Genomic DNA, 21,226 nt, shown 5'->3' with positions numbered 1-21,226 from the left:
CTCTGTATAGCTTGAACCAGGACCCTCGGGCATAATACATAAAAATTGATAAATACCTTACTGCTTCTAGAGTTCTTCAGATTCAAACTTGTACATCAAGGCTACTAATAGTGACATCATTATAATGTTCCAAGATCTCTATCCGGAGGTGAAATCTGTTCGGAGGTGTTTCTATAGGGAGGTGATTTTGTCTGGACGTGTTTACTGTCTGGAGTTGATTTCTATCGGGAGGTAATCTTTGTCTGGAGGTGATTTATGTACGGAGTTGTCTTCTGTTTAAAGGTGACTTTTGTTTGAAGGTGTTTTCTGTTCGGAGGTGACTTCTATCTGAAGTTGTTTTCTTTTTGGAGGTAATCTCTAACCAAAGGCGTTTCTATCCAGAGGTGATTTTGTTGTGTAGTGCGGTGTGGTGTTTGTGTTGTGCCGTTGCCAAGCGTGCAGCGTGCAATGTGCGGCAGTCAGTGGGAGACGTGTGGCATGTTATTGCCAAGCGTTCGGTGTGCGATGTGTTGTTTGTGTGGTGTGTTGTTGCTAGGCGTGCGATGTGTAATGTGGTTTTCGCGCAGTGTGTAGTTTCCAGGCTTACAACGTGCGGTGTAGAGCGTGCAATGAGGGACATGTGATGTGTTGTTTCCAGGTGTGTAGTGTGTTGTTGCCAGTCATGCGGTGTGTTGTTGCCAAGTGTGCGGTGTGCAGTGTGCAATGTGCGATGAGGGTAGAGAAAGAAGGGAGGTGCTGCATGGAGATTTGAAAGCAATGTGCGGTGTGGTTTTCGTGCAATATGTAGTTGCCAAGCTTACAGTGTGCGATGTGCGATGTGCTGTTGCCAAGTGTGCAATGTGTGTTGTACAATGTGCAACGTGCGACAAGGGTGGAGAAGTTGCATGGAGATTTGAAAGAGAATACAAACTTAAATGTAAATAAAAACATGAATAGATATTGAATATAGATAACCGCCAATTCATACTTGCATACAAAGATGGAGCTTTCAATTGTCATATCCGAACAAAATATTTCAAGCGACAAAATAGGGTGAGGATTCAATCCTACTAAAACTGGAAAGCCAAGTAGGAAAGATCTTCCACTTCCGAAATGGCAAACAATCTAGAACTCCAATAGGAATTCACAAATATTAAGAAATAATCCAAATCACATACTAACAACTTCCTTCATGCCACACATTAATACCCCTTCGGACAAAACTCTCGAGGGTTTACAAAGTATGTCGACACTGCAAACACCTACAGATAATTAATAAAAATTATGGTTATATACATGGATGATTTGATCATCACAGAGAATTCAGCATCTTTGATTAAAGGAATCAAACAAAGCTTATGTCAATCTTTTGATATGATTGACTTTGGGCTCATGCATTATTGCCTAGCTATTGAGTTTTGGCAACAGTCTTCTAGTATATTCATCTCTCAGTCCAAATACGTCAAGGCTCTGTTAGACAACTTCTATATGCAAAATTGCAAGCATACATCTACACCCATGGGGAAAGGTCTCAAGTTATCAACCAAGTTTGATTCTCTTCCCATTGACAATGCTATATATAGGTAGCTAGTAGGCAGCCTCATCTACCTCTCTACTACTAGCCCCGATATCAGCTTCACAGTCAACAACATTTCTCGCTTTATGACAGCTCTCAAGGTTGATCATTGGATGGTAACAAAAGGTGTGTTTCGTTATGTGAAGGGCACTACATATTATGCACTTCTTTACTCTTGAAGTTCTAATCCTAAACATATTCACAGATTTAAATTGGGCAGGCTTTGTTGACATAAAATGTCAACTTCTGGATATGTGTTCAGTTTAGGATTCAGTGTCATCAAATGGACCAATAAGAAGCAAAAGGTTGTTTCTCTCTCCTCTACAGAGATTGAATACAGAGGGACTTTTAATCCTATTTGTGAAGTTGTTTGGCTTCGCAAGGTGCTTCAGGATATGTAGATGTCACCAATAGGACTAACCACTTTGTTGATAACGAAGGCGCTATCAAATTAGCACAAAATCCAGTCTTCCATGAACAAACCAAGCATGTGGATGTTCATTGTCACTACATACAACAACTGGTTCAGGACGGGATAATATAATAGACTTGAAGTATGTTCCTACTGTGGATCAGACAGTAGACATTCTCACCAAGCCTCTTGGTCCTAATAAGTTTGACAAATTCAAAGGACAACTTGGGCTTTTGGATAGATTAATCATAAAGGGAGGGTATTACAATAATAGATAGCTTCTATTATTAATTAACGGTTATCTATTTGTAATCTATTGTAAATATTAAAATGTTTCAAATATTTAGTTAAGTTGTAGATAACTATTTGTTTTCTACCAACCGGAATGAAAAGTTTATATTCTTTACGATCGTTTCCTAAGGAAACATTAATTCATTCTTTTGTATATATTGACCTCTTAGTCACTGTTAATATCAAGCAAATATTTTCCAATCACTTTGTAATAGCTATAGCGCAGAGGTACTTGCTATTCTTGGTAGAGTACCCCCACATAGAGATGTCGAGGTTGTTGGTGGGTACAAGAGGGCAGTTAGCATGCTCTTTAGTGCTCCAAAGGTTGGGGCAGCTGTTATCAGAGAATTTTTGAGGGTGAAACAAATGTAGATTGAGTGCAACAAATGTATGAGGATGAGAAGATTCAAACTGATTACAAATCACCATGTCACAAGCAATTTTTAAAACTTTCATTTATCATTTTATTTCATGTTTTCCAAAGTAGAATAAATTAATTTGTGTTCTTTACATATTTTAAATGTGTTACTTGTTATTAGCTTCTTGTTAGGTGGCTGAAACCCATTTTGCCTCTCACACAATTGTCTTGAGATAACTTGTGAAGGTAAAAGAGGTACTCACAAATGGTTAGTAGCAACCAATGGAGCATTTAGAAGCGGTCCAATACAGTTAGCACCCAAAAAGTGAAAGAGATGATGTTAGATGATGATTGGTGGGGTCTTGTGGATTATTATGCATTGGAATTCCCCAAACCAATCATGTCCATGCTTCGCTTTGCTGACACTGTTGAACCATGCCTTAGGGATGTCTATGATGCCATAAACACCATGTTGAAGAGGATAAAAGCGGTAAGTTATAAATTTCAATTTATAACACATTTTTCTACATTGTTCGCTGCGAGATATTTAAATTTTTAATTAACGTAACTAACATCAACATAACTTACATGAACATCATTTGATATACGAGGTGATGCAAAGAAGAGAGAACGATCCTAGGGACGCCTTTTATAAGAGGGTGAATCCAATTATTCTCCATCGTTGGAACAAACTAGCTACACCACCTTGCCTATGCTCTCTCTCTCCTAGATGCTATAGCGAACAATACTAGCTATTCCTGATAGAGCATGTAATGTCCCCATTTTTAGCAAGTTCTTGCAATTGGCTTGGTCAATTCACCATCACAACCTTCGTGAGTTGACAATGGTATTTGAAGGTCTCAGTTGTGGGAATATAGGCTTTCCAGTAGCCTATGGTGTGTTTTAGCTCCATTTGAGGGACTCACTATTTATAGTAAGTCAAACTATTGGTTCTGATGAGCTCAATTGAGTTAGAGGAGTTGGGTGATGCTCTTAGTTTTTATTTTAGGCTTCTAGTTTGGGCTCCGAGAATCTTTGAGGGAGCGTCTATTTATAGTAAGTCACCCATCAAGTTCATTCATCGTCTTTCATCATCAGGATCACAATGGTGTTGTCCGATTTTGATTCTGATGCTTTTTTAGTTGTTTTCGCAAGACAGGTGAATTATTATTATTTATCTAGATACGCTGAGGTTGCTATTATTGTTGGTGTTGTTTGTTGGTCACCTCATTATCATAGCTCGTTTGAACTAGGACGAAAAGTTTTAAAACATGGCAATAGTGACCTTGCTTGTCAGAATATTAAGTTATGGTGAGAAAGTGTTGGAAATTCAAAGGAGTAACTGAGATTAGAGGGGTGAATCAGTTACCACAAAAATAAGTCCAAGTCCCTTAAGATGTCAATACAATTTTAAACCAAATCCTTATTGAAACTCAGTTAACACTAAATATTTTTTTATTACTCAATTAAAACAAAGATAATTAAATCTTGAGAAATTTAATGTGATTAGTCTTTAATAACTTAGTTGCAGAAGCATAAAGGAAATAACATGAACACGAGACACCAAGATTTAACATGGAAATCATAGTAACATGGGATGCATCCCCCCCTTTTTGCCCCATGTCCTGGAGAATTCAACGCACCGAGGACTTGGGGACTCCGTCCCTCTGTCCCCAATAGCGCCACCATATTCCGCTGCCTCCACCAAGGATGGGGGACATCCCAATATTGACTATTTGTAGATTCAACTATTTATGTTTAATCTTTGATGTTCCAATTTAATGCAATGTTCAAGTATTTACTTTTTTACATCTTTATATCTTATATTGCTATACATATTTTCATAACTAGCATTTTAATTACCATATATATACACCCCCTCCTATGCCTCACCACCGTCCCCCTGTCATCCCCTCATCGTCCCAAATTAAAGCCCCTCTGTTCCCCCCTCTCCCAGAAACTTGTCCCCCCGTTCCACCGTCCCCTAGGGTGGTCTAACTATGGTGGAAACTCAATTTGGGAAAACCACCAATTGCAACCAGTTATTGTTTTTTCACTCTTCTGAAGCGAGCCCTGTTAGAAGCAAACTCTATTAAAGGTTACAAAACACACTGTTAGAGGATTTATTTCACCCTGTTAGGAGTGGCCTTGTTAGAGGTCTTCAAACACTTCAATCTAGAAATGCCACCTTAGAGGATTTGCTAAATGGTTGTTAGGCTAACTTTGTTAGGAGATTTGATTCACTGCTACAATTATTAGAGAGCAACAATTACTTGACCTGATTGTTAATGCAACTAACTTTGCTGATTCAGATCTTTGTTCTGGCTTGATTACTTGATCCTCCTCCTTGATTTGAATGTTCTTTGAAGCTCGGTCAAATCAGATACTCTGTCCTCATACATATCCTTTCAATTCGCTTCCTTGATTCATTTTCTTCAATTCCATCTTTCAATTCTCAACTTGACCTTATATTTATATGCTTCACCTTGTCAAGTCGGCTTGAATACTCTTTTAATCAAACAATTATCATCCCTTAAGTCGGCTTGTATTAAGCAATAAGTTTAACAAACTTAATATACTAACAGTTGACTAATACAAAATTGAGTCCTTGGTTAACACAGAGGATCCCTTCGTTCCTTGACCAACACAGTTAGAATAGGAGTTTTGTGGTTAACTAACCCAACTCAATCAACACTAACTTCATGCTGACTTTCCTATGATAACTGATTGAACTCAATTAATACTAACTTGGCTTCATTAATCGACTGAGCTTGGTCAATACTATCTTTGAACTCGGTTATAACTGGATGCTCTACACATAGAAGAAATTGCCTTTAATGCCCAAGTGAACTTGGCTATCACTGACTGCTCGGTAAAGCTTGATATTTAGTGTAACATCAAAGACAACATACAATTGAATAATTGTTTTCAACAAAATGCAAAGGAGTAACTAATAAAGGACAGGTGAATCAATTACCACAAAAACAAATCCAAGTCCCTTAAGATGTCAATACAACTTTAAACCAAATCCTTACTGAAACTCGGTTAACACTAAATATTTTGTTGTTACTCGGTTAAGACAGAGACAATTAAAGCTTAAGATATTTAATGTGATTAGCCTTTAATAACTTAGTTGCAAAAGCATAAACGAAATAACATAAACACACGAAACACCAAGATTCAACGTACCCAATTTGGAAAAACTACCAATTGCAACTAGTTACTATTTTTCACTCTTCTGAAGTGAGCCCTGTTAGGAGCCAACCCTATTAAGGATTACAAAACACACTATTAGGTGTGACAATGTTAAAGGATTTGATTCACCCTATTAGGAGTGGCCTTGTTAGAGATCTTTAGATACTTCAATCTAGAAATGCCACATTGTTAAAGGATTTGCCAAATAGCTATTAGGCTAACTCTGTTAGGAGATTTCATTCACTGCTACAATTATTAGAGAGTAACAATGACTTGACCTAATTGTTAATGCAACTAACTTTGCTGATTCAGATCTTTGTTCTGGCTTGATTACTTGATCCTCCTTGATCAAAATGTTCTTTGTAGCTCAGTCAACTCAGATACTTTGTCCTCTTACAGATATCCTTTCAATTCGCTTCCTTAATTTATCTTCTTCAATTCCATCTTTCAATCCTCAACTTGACCTTATATTTATATGATTCACCTTGTCAAGTCAGCTTGAATACTCTTTTAATCAAACAATTATCATCCCTTAAGTCGGCTTGTATTCACCAATCAGTTTAACAAACTTAATATACTGACAATTGGCTAATATAGAATTGAATACCTGGTTAACACATAGGATCCCGTTGTTTGCCAACCAAGTTAGATCAAGAGTTCTGTGGTTAACCGACCCAATTCGGTCAATACTAACTTCATGCTGACTTTCTTTTGATAACCGACTGAACTCGGATGATACTGACTTGGCTTCTTTAACCGACTAAGCTCGGTCAATATTGTCTTTGAATTCGGTTATAGCTGAACGCTCGACACATACAGGAAATTGCCCTCGATTTTCGAGTGAGTTCGACTATCACTGACTGCTTAGTAAAGCTTGTCATTTTGTGTAACATCAAAGACAACATACAATTGAATAATTGTTTTCAACAATCTCCCTCTTTGGAATTGATAGCAACACAAAATGTCATAGTACAATGAAATTTTAGAGAAAAACAAAAGGAGAATATCCTTAGTTTGATTCATATTCTCATCCATGAGAACTCCCTCTGTCAGTGAGAACTCCCTCTGGAATGATTTTCTCTGACTTCTTTGCCTAAAAACTCTCCCTCTGACTTACTGATACAAAGTTTCTCTAATATGACAACAAACTCTCCTTCTTTGACATCTCATGCCAAAGACAACATTCAATGGATTTGCCATGTACCTGATGTACTGATTCATATGCAATCTGTTTTGATAATATTGCATAACTTGATTGATCTTCAAATGCTGAGTTGATGCATCACTAATCTTTGTAGCTTTTTATATCTTTCTTTCTTTTTTACTTGTTGTATTTCTTTCCTTATTTTCCTTCTTTGTTTGGACCCAAGTTACAGAGAGTAAGACTAGAGCATGATTCAGAAGATCATTTTGAGCATGGTGAACCGAGTGAATCAAGTCCAAACTCCAGAAAGAACATGTACTTGCTAGAAGGTGTTAGAACACTACTTGCTTATGTTCCACATAAAAGATTCAAGGTATATGAAATAGATGTAAAATTAGCTTTCTTGAATGGAATCCTAAAAGAAGAAGTCTACATTGAGCAACTTGAAGGTTTCATAAAAACTAACAAAAGGGATATGGTTTGCAGATTACACAAAGCTTTATATGGTCTCAAACAAGCCCCCAAAGCTTGGTATGAAAGATTGCATAGTTATCTGAAAAGAATTGGTTTTCAAAGGACAAATGACAACAACAGTCTATACATCAACAAAGGACCAAAAAAGAAGATATTGCTGGCAGGAATTTTTGTAGATGATATATTATTCACTAGACATTATGACTTGTGCAAATATTTTTCTGAGGAAATTAGTAAAGAATTTGAAATGTCAATGTTTGGAAAGATTAAATTCTTTGTTGGCCTGCAAATTCAACAGAAGAAAGATGGCATCTACATTACTCAATCGAAGTACATCAAGGAGATATGGAAGAAATTTGGAATGGAGGATTCTAGACCAGTTGGAACACCTATGTCTATTGCACATAAGCTTTCCAAAAATGATGATTCCAAAGAGGTAGATCAGACTACATATAGATCAATGATTGGGAAACTACGGAATGTAGTACACACAAGACCTGATATTCCATTAGCAGTTGGTATAGTGGCAAAACTTTTTGCTAATCCAAAGGAAAATCATATGATGGCAATAAAAAGAATTATGAGGTATAAAAGGTATTGAAGATAATGGTTTGTGGTATAAGAAGCTAGGCAACCTTGAATTAAAAGCTTCAATGATGTTGATTGGGCAAGAAGTATTGATGACGGGAAAAACACTTGTGGTACAGCATTTTTTCTTGAAAAGAGGCTAGGTTTTTGGACAAGAAAGAAACAAAATTCTATCTCTCAGTCTACAGCGAAAGCAGAATATGTTGCAACAATAGTCAATTGTTCCAACATCATTTGGTTCAAACAACTATTGTCAAGTATGAAGGAAGAAATCAAGGATCCAGTAGTTATCTTATGTGATAACACCAGTGCAATTAACATTTCCAAAAATTCAGTGATGCGTTCCAAGACAAAGCACATTGCAATTAAATATCATTTTCTGAGAGAATTAGTGCAAGAAAAAGATATGAGATTAGAAAATGTGAATATAAAAGAACAAATTGCAGACATATTCACCAAATCATCACCTAAGGATGCATTTTTGTATCTAAGAGGTAAGCTAAGGGTCATTCCCTTATCTAAAGCTCACTAAACAAAGATTAGTGATGCATCAACCAGCATTTGAAGATTAGTCAAGTTGATGCAGTATTATCATAACAGATTGCATATGAATCAATACATCAGGTACATGAAAAATCCATTGAATGTTGTCGTTGGCATGAGATGTCAAAGAGGGAGACTTTGTTGTCATATATCAGAGAAATTTTGTATCAGTAAGTCAAAGGAAGAGATTGCAGTCAAAGAAAATCATACCTGAGGGAGAGATTGATGTCAGAGGGAGTTCTCACTGGTAGAGGGAATTCTCATTGTACTATGACATGTGTTGTTGCCATCAATGCCAAATAAGAGATTGTTGAAAACAATTATTCAATTGTATGTTGTCTTTGATGTTACACAAAATGTCAAGCTTTATTGAGCAATCAATGATAGCCGAGCTCACTCGGGCATCGAAGGAAGTTTCCTTTGTGTGTCGAGCATTTAGCTATAACTGAATGCAAAGACAGTATTGACCGAGCTCAGTCAGTTAAAGAAGCCAAGTCAGTATCAACCGAGTGCAGTCAGTTATCAAAGTAAAGTCAACATGAAGTCAATGTTGACAGAGTTGGGTCAGTTCACCACATAACTCCTATTCTAATAAAGTTGGTCAACAAATGAAGAGATCCTCTGTGTTAGCTAAGTACTCAATTCTGTCTTAGCTGACTGTTAGTATATTAAGTTTGTTAAACTTATTGGTTAATACAAGCCGACTTAAGGGATGACAATTGATTAAAAGTATATTCAAATCGACTTGACAAGTCTATTCATATAAGTATAAGCTCAAGTTGAGGATTGAATTGAGGAAGCATGGGATTGAAGAAGATCAATTAAGGAAGCGAATTGGAAGGATATCAGAGTATCCGAGTTGACCGAGTTGCAAAGAACATTCCAATCAAGAAGGATCAAGTATTCAAGCTAGAATAGCGATCTGAAATCAGCGAAGCCAGTTGCATTAGCAATTAGGTCAAGTTATTGTTACTCTCTAATAATTGTAGCAGTGAATCAAATGTCCTAACAGAGCTAGCCTAACAACTATTTGGCAAATCGTCTAACAAGGTGGCATTTCTAAATTGAAGTGTCTGAAGAGCTCTAACAAGGTCATTCCTAAAAGGGTGAATTAAATCCTTTAACAGGGGCACACCTAGCAGTGTGTTTTGTAACCCTTAAAAGGATTGGCTCCTAACAGAACTCACTTCAAAAGAGTGAAAAACAGTAACTAGTTACAATTGGTGGTTTTTCCAAATTGGGTTTCCATGTTAAATCTTTGTGTCTTATGTGTTCATGTTATTTCCTTTATGCTTCTGCAACTAAGTTATTAGAGGCTAATCACATTGAATAAGTTATTAAAGGCTGATCACATTAAATATCTTAAGATTTAATTATCTCTGTTTTAACCGAGCAAGAATAGAATATTTAGTGTTAATCAAGTTTCAATAAAGATTTCGTTTAAAGTTGTATTGACATCTTAAGGGACTTGGATTTGTTTTTGTGGCAACTGATTCACCCCTCCCCTCTCAGTTACTCCTTTGCATTTCCAACAATTGGTCACCTCAGTATCATAGCTCATTAGAACTGGGATGAAAAGTTTTAAATCATTGGAACAAGAAATTGAGTGTCAGAACATTAAGTTATGGTGAAAAAGGTCATTGTTTGGAGCCAAAAGCAATTAATAAATTATATTAATGACACTTTATTATATTTTAATGTTGTGTAGAGGAAGCTTTTTAAGTGGAGTTCTTTTGGGAAACTAGTGTCATTTGGAGATTATAAATATGAGGAGATTTTATGAAAAAAGCATCCAATTATTTGATTATCTTATCTTTCTTTGTTGTCTTTGTGACACTTCTGAAGTTCTAAGGAGAGGGTTTTAGATGGCTGAATTTGTGAAGGAAATTGGAGTTATTATTCATAATTGCATTTGCTATATAAAGGCACATTTTGGGCATTTCAGATTTGTGTTTTCTAGCGCCAATTTTTGTTGCATATTGGCATTGAGTTTTTAATTGCTAGTGATATATATATTGGGCAACATTGGATAAAATTTGTCCTATTTATTCCCACGCAACTATAGCTTTCAGACGTCATTATTGGCACTTTCCCAAGCCGCTGCAATCATAAATTTGGGCGTCAAGAACTGATCGGAAGTCTGGTTTTAATGCCATTATCTAGGCATTTAAAGGGCTGCAGTATTGGAGCCATTGTTTCCATTGTTGGTGACTACTTAAGGATGTGGGCCTTTCTTATACAAGTTGTGATTGATGTCATTTAAAGCTCAAGGTGGAATGTGTTCAGTCTACTGCAAATTGGAATTATATCAAACATTTCAGATTCCCCTTATATTCAATTGTAATTTCCAATTTGTGAAGCAATAAATTTGCAAGTCATTAGTTGCAAGATTGTTTAGAATTTGATATTTGGCATTATTAGCTGAGTTATTTAGTTGCATATTCCAGTATTTGACATACACCAAAACATTCATATATTCTGAAAAAAAACTCAAGATTGCAAGACATTTCAAAACATCTTATCCAATATTGCAAAAGTGAGCCAATCAGGTTATTATAGAGCACCATTATATAGAAATGTTGAGGTTGCTAGTGGTTGTTAGGAGAGAATTTAGATTATTTATCTTAAGAAAAGACATCTCCCTCCTGCTATAAATGACCAAAGCAAAATGGACACATTTACATGGTGGTACCTTCATGGTCAGGATTATGTTTACCTCCAACCTCTTGCCATTAAGATCCTCTTCAAGTTTTAAATTTTTATACTTCTTTTTCTCTTTTTTAGTCAATTTCACTATAGAATTGGAAGAAAATACCTGCACCTCCTCGCCTATACTCTCTCCCATGTGCTATAGCACAAAGGTACTCACTATTCCTGGTAGAGTACCACCATATAGAGATGTTGAGGTTGCTAGTGGGTACAAGGACACTTAACAAACTCTTTAGCGATCCAAAGGTGTGGGAAGTTGTTAGAAGAGAATTTAGATTATTCATTTCAAGAAATTATCATCTCCCTCTTACTATAAATGACCAAAGAAAAATGGACATGTTTACATTGTGGTACCTTCATGGTCAGGATTGTGTTTGCCTCCAACCTCTTGTTGTTAAGATCCTCCTCCAAGTTGCTAGCTCTTCTACTGCTAAGCAGAATTGGAGTTCTTACTCTTTTATCGACGTGGTCAAGTGTAACTGGTTGGTTGGTAAAAAGGTTGAGGATTTGGTGTGTGTTCACACCAATTTGTGTCTTGTGGCACACAAAGCTTTGAAATACAAAAAGAGGGCAAAGAAGTTGTGAGATGTAGCACCTGAGTTTGTTGACTTGGATATGACCACTCAAGATCTTGCTAGAGCCACTCTGCTTGATGTGGATGATGATGAGGACATGGTACAAGTGCATCTAGTGCTAGCAGAACCAATTTGGTTTGGGTGATGATGAGAGACTAATAGCAGCTCTGGAAAATGAAAATCCTATAGAAGATTTTTTTTGTAATCCATTTGATGATTGATCAAAAATTGGATAATTGATGGACATTAGAACTTTGAATGATGTTTCAACTTTCAAAATTTCATGAACTATATTTTAACTCAGTAATTCAATGGAATGGTTTTCATTAGAATATTTTAATGCTTATCTTTAGCATTTGGCATTGCTCAATGATGAAGCATCATAATATAGAATGATTTAGATTTACTTGTTTGTATATTTCTCTTATTTTTCATATATATACTGTATATATGTATACACACACGGACCTACGAACCATAATGATTTTTTTCCTCAAACCCATGAATTGGGTTCTCGTTCCCAAACCCGTCCCCCCGCCCAAACTGATAACTTAGTCTAGAAGCAATCGGGACTTTTTCATTAGGCCCATCTTGAGAAAATCTTACATCATTGCATTGTATATCCTACGATCAACATGATGAGTTCTTATCGGAATGTGTTTTAGTAGTCTGTGAATTTTTGTAACTTCTGAAACCACCACATGTTCAAGCACATTATCAAGTAATTTGTGTATCTTCTTTAGGATTCCATATTTTGCATACCAATCTTATCATTACAAAAATAACTATCAACATAGTCACACTAAATCCCGTGTTGGCACAAAAACTGTTTTTTACAATGCAATATTGTTGTATCTTCACTATCTCATGGTCCACAAGTTTGACCCAAAAATTCTAATAAAATCAAAACAGAAAAAGCAATCATGATTTTTTTTGTGATTTTGGTGTGCTTTTAAAACCCTCCCCCTAACCATTTTTTTTCTCTGTTGTCTTTATAGAATCCTAAGCCTAACCTTGTTTTCCACAAATTTATTCCTTTGATTTTATGATTTATTCCTAAGAACTATTTTTGTTATTATGACAAAAACATTAAAATGCCCCACTTTTGGGATAATTTGATGGAACTTCATACGTGTTCCAAGTTTCATGTTTTGCATTAATGTCTATCAAAGCAGTAAAACCCACAAACTATTCACAAATCTACTCAAAAAATCTTCAATGGATGAATGCTTAAAGCAGGGAAACAATGATGCATAGGAGCAGCATTTTTATCTAAAAATGTAAGAGAAGTTCCATTGAAGTTTAGAATGAGAAAAGAATGTTACTATGAAAGATTGCAGATGACAAAGGAAAAAAAAATTAGCCAGGCCAAAAAATCAATAAATTAAAGCAAAATCCAAAGGTAAGACTCACAAACTCTTCAGAAATTTACACAAAAAATTTCAATGGATGAATAAATAAAAAAGGAAAACAATGACGCATAGGAACAATATTTTACTCTGAAAATGAAATAGAAATTCCACTGAAGTTTGGAATTGTAAAAGCATGCAACTGGGAAAGATTATAGATAACAAAAAGAAAACTCAAATTTGGCAAGGCAAAAACATCAACAAATTAAAGTAAAATCTAAATGTGTTATACCAAGCAGAAAACGATTAAGCACTTCATCCGAGACACAAATAAATAAATAAAAATGCAAGTGTATGCCAACCACATGAATATTGCATATGTCTTCAATAAAAACTAGCCTTCACTCAATTAATTTAAGTACAAAAAAAAAACAAGAAAAAAAACCACATATTGAAGGCCACAATATGTAATGACCTTTGCTCAAACTGACCACAATTTGCCCTAATTTGCTGCTTGTAATTTTGTCAAACAATTCATGTGCAACCTTGTAACTTGCTGGTCTAAGTGCATAAATGTTTTCCCAGTGATATCCAATGTATATACTACTTGCAAAAGAGTCCTATGATGTTTAGACAAGGTCCTAGATGCAATGCAGATTTCTTTTTGTATTTTGAAATGCAATAGATGAAGTATCATGACCTAAATGTGCAGCTACACCCTATAGTCATTATATCAAATAGTTGGCATACATCCCTTTTAAACTTTCAAATAGACAATAACTCAAATAGAGGATTCCCAACTTCAGATATATTATTGACAATGCAACAATTCTACAATGGCGATGAGATGAGACGCCAAGACTCTTGGCTTACATACATATGCTTAAATCTGATACGAGCTTTCACCTACAACAGTACCTCCTAAAATGCAACTAGATGACATATAATAGCATGAATTGAACAAAGGAATTTGGTTCTTGAAGTCGCCTTGATTCTCCAATGAAGATGGTCCCAAAGAGTGGTGGCCTCAAATGCCCAATGTAAATGTCTGAAACAGCCACCCCTATTCTGATATAAAAGATTATTATAAAATAATTCCCAGCTGTTATGGGCTCCAAAATGCAACCAGCTTCATCCAATAATCCTCCTATATAGTGCGCCCAAATTAGGAAGGGAAATCAAACCAAGATGAGGGAGTAACAAACAAAATCGTGGTCTCCACAAGCATCCCTAATGTGACTGAGTTTTTATTTTCAGAATCTGAAAATAATATCAGACCTTCTCCTTTCAATATTTGATGCCAAGGAAGAGTGTAATGTACCTTTAAACCCTTTATTCAAAAAGTACAATAACACATCAGCTATTGTACTCAAATATTTTCCTCAATGTAGCACAAATAGAAGACTGAAGTATCTTCCTCCCAGCTGCAATAATTCAAGTGATATTTCACACCCTCAAAATTGCTATCAATAAGAAGTTTCCGTTTCCTATGACAAGAAGTAATCTGCAAAAACCCTAGGCTCCACAAGATGAAACAACAACATCAAATCTGTCTGCCGAGAATGAAGCCCAGGATGCCTATTTATTCTTTTTTCTCCATTTTCTCCAGAAACTTCTAGAACATTATTTTATTAAGTGACTTTACAAAATATTTTATAATTCAAGTCACTTTATTAAATTAATTAAATATAAAGTTACCTTTTAATATTTATTTATTTGATAACTTTATAAATAATTAACTTAATACCACTTATTTATTTAATTAAAATAATTAATTAGTCATCCTCATAAAATATTCATTATTTTGGACAACTTAATTAATTAAATTAATTAAATCAAATTACCTCCAAAACGGGGACATTACACAATATTAAAACATTAATAGTTCCCATAGGAAAGAAACCAAACAGGTTTTAGCAAAGATAATGAAAACAAAATAGAAGTGAATTCTGTGGAATATTATTTACTTTAGGCAATTTGTTGTGGAGGACAATTCAGTTACAACTTACATATAGCCTCAATTTGTGAGGAATGGGACTTATAGGAAAAATTAGCTTTCCTTTGTCAAGAAGAACTTTTGGGTCGTATATAAGTTTACAACATCTCTTTGTAGAAAACAGACTTTAAACATCCGTTATGCAATATTGAGTTCTAGCTTGAGCATCAATCACATTGATGAACAGGTTTAAGTTTCAGTAATAAAGGAAAAGAAAACAAAGGGGTATTGATCTGCAGAAATGTTTCTTGATCATCTGCACCTGCACTTGGCCTCATTTTTTCCCTTTTTGAACACTGTTTAGCTCATTTACAGGTCTGATCATAATTCTGCATCATCTACAGGCACCAGGAAAGAGACAAACTATAACATTTTACAGAAATGAACGCTGTTGCTCAATATATACTCAACTGTATCACAAAATAATATATTTGTAATCTTTCCATGGAATTTCTGCTTTCACAACTATCCTCTTTTTTTCCATTAAAAGATCTTTTCAAATACTAAAAGAAATAGAGCTAAATGTATATGTAATGAATCCATCAGGGTCTCAGGTGACAAAAGATGTCAAGCATACTCATTTTAGGTGGAAATGGCAATTTGCATTGACCACTTAAATTCCCAAAAGTGTCATTACCTAGTTAGATGTAGATACATTAAAAAATGATTAAGAAATACACATCTAAGAAACCAGATGAGAGAAAATTCAAACTAGATAAGATTCATAATAATCATAAACATCTTGAGAATAGACAAACAAAATTTGGACTTTCAAAAGCAAATTTTACTTGCATTTTTCTGTAACCTCAATTTTAGTTCTTTACCACGAATGCGTATTAATAAATTTAAAAGGAAAATGCTAGTTATCAATACAATTACCATATATGACACCATAAATCATTAGTGCAATTATATGTTGACATATCTAATAACATCAAATATTGAATAAAAGTATTAAAATTTATTAATATTTTCAATATTGCAACCTTTGTCACAATGCATTGATAAATCAAAACAAGTTAAGTGAAGTTGTATCAGAAGAAAAGGCTCCATGTCAAATAATCATTCCAAGACCTCTTCCTTAGTATCCCATTTGAACAAAGTACATCCAACAGATATAGAAATAAAGAAATTTCATGATAGCTTCAATTTAAAATTTGACAATTTGACTGTATTGAGACTTTATATAAGGATTTTTAAGGTGTGCAACTTTTAAATTTTTGACTATTCTAGCCCAAAAATCCCGTCTAATACTTTAAGAAAGCCAGTGTATTGATAAATCTAGTTCTGAATTTTAGTACAATTATATGTGAACATATCTAATAACATCAAATATTGAATAAAAGTATTAAAATTTATTAATATTTTCAATATTGCAACCTTTGTCAGAATGCATTGATAAATCAAAACAAGTTAAGTGAAGTTGCATCAGAAGAAAAGGCTCCATGTCAAATAATTATTCCAAGATCTCTTCCTTAGTATCCCTATGAAACAAAGTACATCCAACAGATATAGAAATAAAGAAAGTTCATGATAGCTTCAATTTAAAATTTGACAATTTCACTGTCTTGAGACTTTATCTAAGGATTTTTAAGGTGTCCAACTTTTAAATTTTTCTGACTAATCTAGCACAAAAAACCGGTCTAATACTTTGAGAAAACGAGTACCCCCACATCGATGAAGATCCCTGCCACTGTTAATATCACAGATTGGGGTGTATGATATATTCAAGAAAACAGTGTTCATGGACACATTCTCCCCACAAAAACTCCTCATTTTCAAGAAGGGGGAAATTTCGAGATGGAGGAACATGGGTGAAAGACGACCCCACCTCCCCCCTCCCCCTCCCCCTCCTCCCTCACTACCCCCCCTCCACCCACTACACTACCACCACCTTCAACAGCTTAGAGATGCCAGGGACAGCATGATATCCCTGAGACATCTACATGAGAGTCATGGAGTCTCTTGAAAAACTTGGGCACTCTAAAGTTTCCTACAACTGATCGACCTAAAAGAGATTTAAAGACAAATCTTTGTGCCTAGGCCAAACCATATCTGGTACCTATTGGGCCCTTACTATTCTATGGCAGGAGGAGAGATCACAACTTTTTAATGATCGGTAAACTCAGCACGCAAAGGTTGAGTAACCATTGCGCCCCTACTATTCTATCACAGGACGAGAGATTTGCTGTGTAGGCCCTTGGGGCTTTCCATTAAATCTGAGCCATAGGAGACAAAACTCATATGGGCTACAACCAAACCCTACAAGACTTGTAAAGCACCCTCAATCCTCTTTTCAACTCACAAAATCAAATCAACAAGAAGCCAATAGTGTGAGTGTGAAAGTGTTGTGACTGCAAGGTAAAAGAGGGAGAATGAAGTGGAAGAGGGTTGAGGAGCACGAAAAAAGAGCAAAAAAAAAAAAGTGTCCAACACTCCTAGCGATGAGAAGGTTGGGAACAATTAAGGGCCTCACTTTACTCCATTTTGATGTTTTGAACATCTGTAATTGTCATTGTGCTCATTGTAATCATCATTAAGAAATCTTGAATATGTAAGTATATTTCAAATTACATCTTCCTTGCTTGATATTAACAATTTAATGTTCTCTTTAAAGATTTGTATTTCTAACTCTATTCTTATACTTATATTCTTCTTTTTAGAACATATTTTTCAACTAATATATGGACTTCAAGGGGCTACTGCATGAAAGAATTTCAGTTCCCTAGAAGGGAGGAATATGAGTGTGAGTGATATAATCTACACTCTCTGCCATAGATAAAATCCGCTAAGTAGAAACCTATTTTAATTTATCTTTGATAATAAATTCAAATACATAAAATACATGTTAAAACATGCTACTGTATTTGGCATGATATAATCTATAAAAGCATAATCCACAAAACAAAAAAGAGTTTAAATCTACAAAAGCATGTTGCAAAGATGAAACGGTTAAGAGACATACTCTGTTGCAGATTTATGAATAAATGTGTTAAGTTGCTCAAATGCTGTTCCCACAATTAAACTGCCAAGAAACACATTCACCAGAATAAAGTAATAATACTTTTTCGCTGAGTTTATCTCAAGCGCTGACAATGATGTATGGCCTTCCAGTTTTGACATGAACATCAAGATTGATGGAAGAACAATAAGAAAAATCTTTAATGCCAACCCAGGTAAAAAGCCTTGAATGAATGACTTTATGACTTTCCTGTAGACACGTTAAAGTGCGAATTTGAAATTGCTCAAGTCCAAGAGAAAACATTAAGGCCGAATGCATCTTAAAACATAAATAACAAATATGTGATCTCTTTATTAATACTTCATTCTAAACTTACATCAGAAACGAGATTTAAGCAAATATAATCATTTCAGTTTTTATTCACACGTTTGACCCAAAAATGAGTAAAAATGTCATATTGAGAAGGTCTTTTTGTGTTGATTCCAACAGAAACAAATGTCAGAACCAAATCAAATAATATGAAAGAAGACATTTTTCTTATTTTAACATTACAAGTCTTGAAAATACAACATGAAAGTAAAGAATACATGCCTGGTTCTTAAATCTATTTACAATTTGAATTATTAATGATATATATACATATGACATTGAAAAAATGCACAATGGTCTATATGTAAAACCTTTTCTTCATAGGAAGAATTTACGGCCCTATTGTCTATTGCATGATTGAAGTAGAACATTGAGAACTAGTTAACCAAAGTTACATTATCAACTAAGGAGTGACTTCTAAGCACAAAACCTTCAAAAATGATAGATTCAAACTTGAAAGAGACAATGACATTGTTGAGCAGAACTACTAATATTAAAAGAAAGAAATTTGCAAGTCTATCAACTTTCCAGTTCCATTTGTCAACTTACACTTCAATAAGTGGTTTCAGAAAAGGAACAGCCTTCTCTATCCCTTCGATGTTAGCCAAGGATTGCACAAATGTAATAGGAATCATGAAGAAAAATACAAGGAAGAAAACGGCAACAGATATCAGCAATCTCCGAACAGTTAGTTCGACAAATGGAATTGCTAGATTGCTCCAGAAGACATCTCGAGGCTCTGGGGCCCATTCTGTTAACCATATTGTTGGATTTTTGCACTGCTGTGTTTGAGCACATACTGCTGCCCCCCAGCGTGATTTGAATGAAACAAATGCCACTGGCATAAGACATTTACGGTCTTTGAGAACTCTTTCTCTTTCCTCTGCTACCTGCATTCCAAGAGAAAAATAATGTCTCAGCACAACAAATAGATAACATATTGATAAGAACTGAAAATATCCACAAAATTTCAGACAGTTCTACAACAGGCCCATACAAGTAAGAATGTAATCAAGTTATTCTTTGATAAAAGTGTTCTTCACAGGAATGTGGCTGTTTACCAAACCCAAATGTGTGTGAGAGGGGAATTAAAACTAGTGAACCAAAATAATATATATAGAATCTAACAAGACCATGGATCCAAATGACTATAGACAACCACACACGAGGCAATCAGTGTAAAGTAACTATTAAATACAAAACTTTTTGACTCAACAGTGCATTAAGTGAAAATTTTAGCATATAAGGCAATGAAGGAATATGCTACAGTGAAATTACTGTTGGCAATGTTTCTTTAGAGAAAAACAAATATTCTAGCCTTATATGTTTGCAATAATATGATCAATGATTTGGCCCTAAAATGAAGTGAACATTTTAACATCTATAGTGTTAAAGTAGATTGGATTTACTGTGTCATAGGAACATAACTATCTTTTAATTTTATTATCTCTTAAATGATGCTCTTACTAACTTATAATTCTTTACAGGTTGGTGTTAAAATAATGAGACAATGGTATTTCACAAGAAGTGTTGATAAATCAGATATTAATAATACTTCAAGTATTACTGAATTTGAATCACAAATATTTCTGAGTATGTGTGTGTGTGTGAGAGAGAGAGAGAGACATCCAAATGTGTGTGTGTGTGTGTGTGTGTGTGTGTGAGAGAGAGAGAGAGAGAGAGAAAGATCCAAATGACTTGCACTAATGTATTTCTGTACTTGTTATTCATTGATCTGATTTGAATTATATATATATGTTCAAGTAGACATGTCTCCCAACATATGTGGAGACATGTCTCTCCACTGACATGTCCATATACTGATTCATAATAGGCATTTTAATCAGACTAATACATGATAATTCTCAGTAATATGAAAAATGCAAACAAATACGGACTGATATATAATCGGGGCAAATATCTTTATTGATACAAGTTATCGATGGCATAACTGATGCTCAATATCGATTAAACAAATACTCGATAAATGTCAATGATATTGATATTCAATATCGGCTTCATGCAGATCGATAAATAGTTAGTACTATTTTATACTTGGAAGAATAACAGTAATGATCATTAAGTAATTAACATGAATGATAATCTAATCCTCATACAATCAATATAATGATTTATCATTTAATATTTAATCATGTATGTATATCAATGTATATTGGTATAGAATACATGCATATAACAGAATCATAGATCATTCTATTGATATAATTATCATTCATGTTTAACCGAAGCTATCATTATTAACACTCCCTCTTAGCTAGAGAAGATAAAATCTATCCAAGTATCTAACACATTAGATCCACTTAATGTGTGAGAGAGAGAGAGAGATATCACCTCATTGTAATATTAGGAGATATGGTATAAGAAAGATTATCAAGTCACATGATATTCTTCATAACTCAAAAATATCCATATTACGATATGTGCATTGACATCATGTCTCATGATGTGTACCTCATGAATATTTGGTCATGGCACATCCACGGATATATCATCCACCATGATTATCTCTTACAGATCATTATGATTTACCAAATGATACCAAATCTCATGATATCTAACATAGTTCCTAAGAGATTATTGATTATCATTACATGTCCACAAATATCAAGTCATGTGATATCCTAAAGAGCACAGAATTATACTAAGAGGGGGGGTGAATCAGTATAATAATAAATTTTCCAATTT

General features: G+C 34.7%; 1 protein-coding gene across 2 annotated transcripts in view; it reads right to left on the bottom strand.

The window, feature by feature from the left end:
• LOC149553566 (hyperosmolality-gated Ca2+ permeable channel 1.5-like) overlaps nt 1-21,226 on the bottom strand; it is a 137,781-nt gene that overhangs the window by 41,252 nt on the left and 75,303 nt on the right. For both annotated transcript variants that reach the window (XM_089788968.1, XM_089788969.1), the window contains exons 8-9: nt 19,070-19,410; nt 18,155-18,400 (exon numbers count right to left, since the gene is read on the bottom strand). In XM_089788968.1, the coding sequence (XP_089645094.1) occupies nt 18,155-18,400; nt 19,070-19,410 (587 nt within the window). The remainder of the gene's footprint in view (nt 1-18,154; nt 18,401-19,069; nt 19,411-21,226) is intronic.

Source organism: Cupressus sempervirens, chromosome 6, assembly GCF_028749045.1.
Source record: "Cupressus sempervirens isolate cs-2001-9-10 chromosome 6, ASM2874904v1, whole genome shotgun sequence".
Lineage (NCBI taxonomy): Eukaryota > Viridiplantae > Streptophyta > Pinopsida > Cupressales > Cupressaceae > Cupressus > Cupressus sempervirens.
The sequence above is the reverse complement of the archived record's forward strand: the minus strand, read 5'-3'. Positions and strand labels throughout refer to the sequence as shown.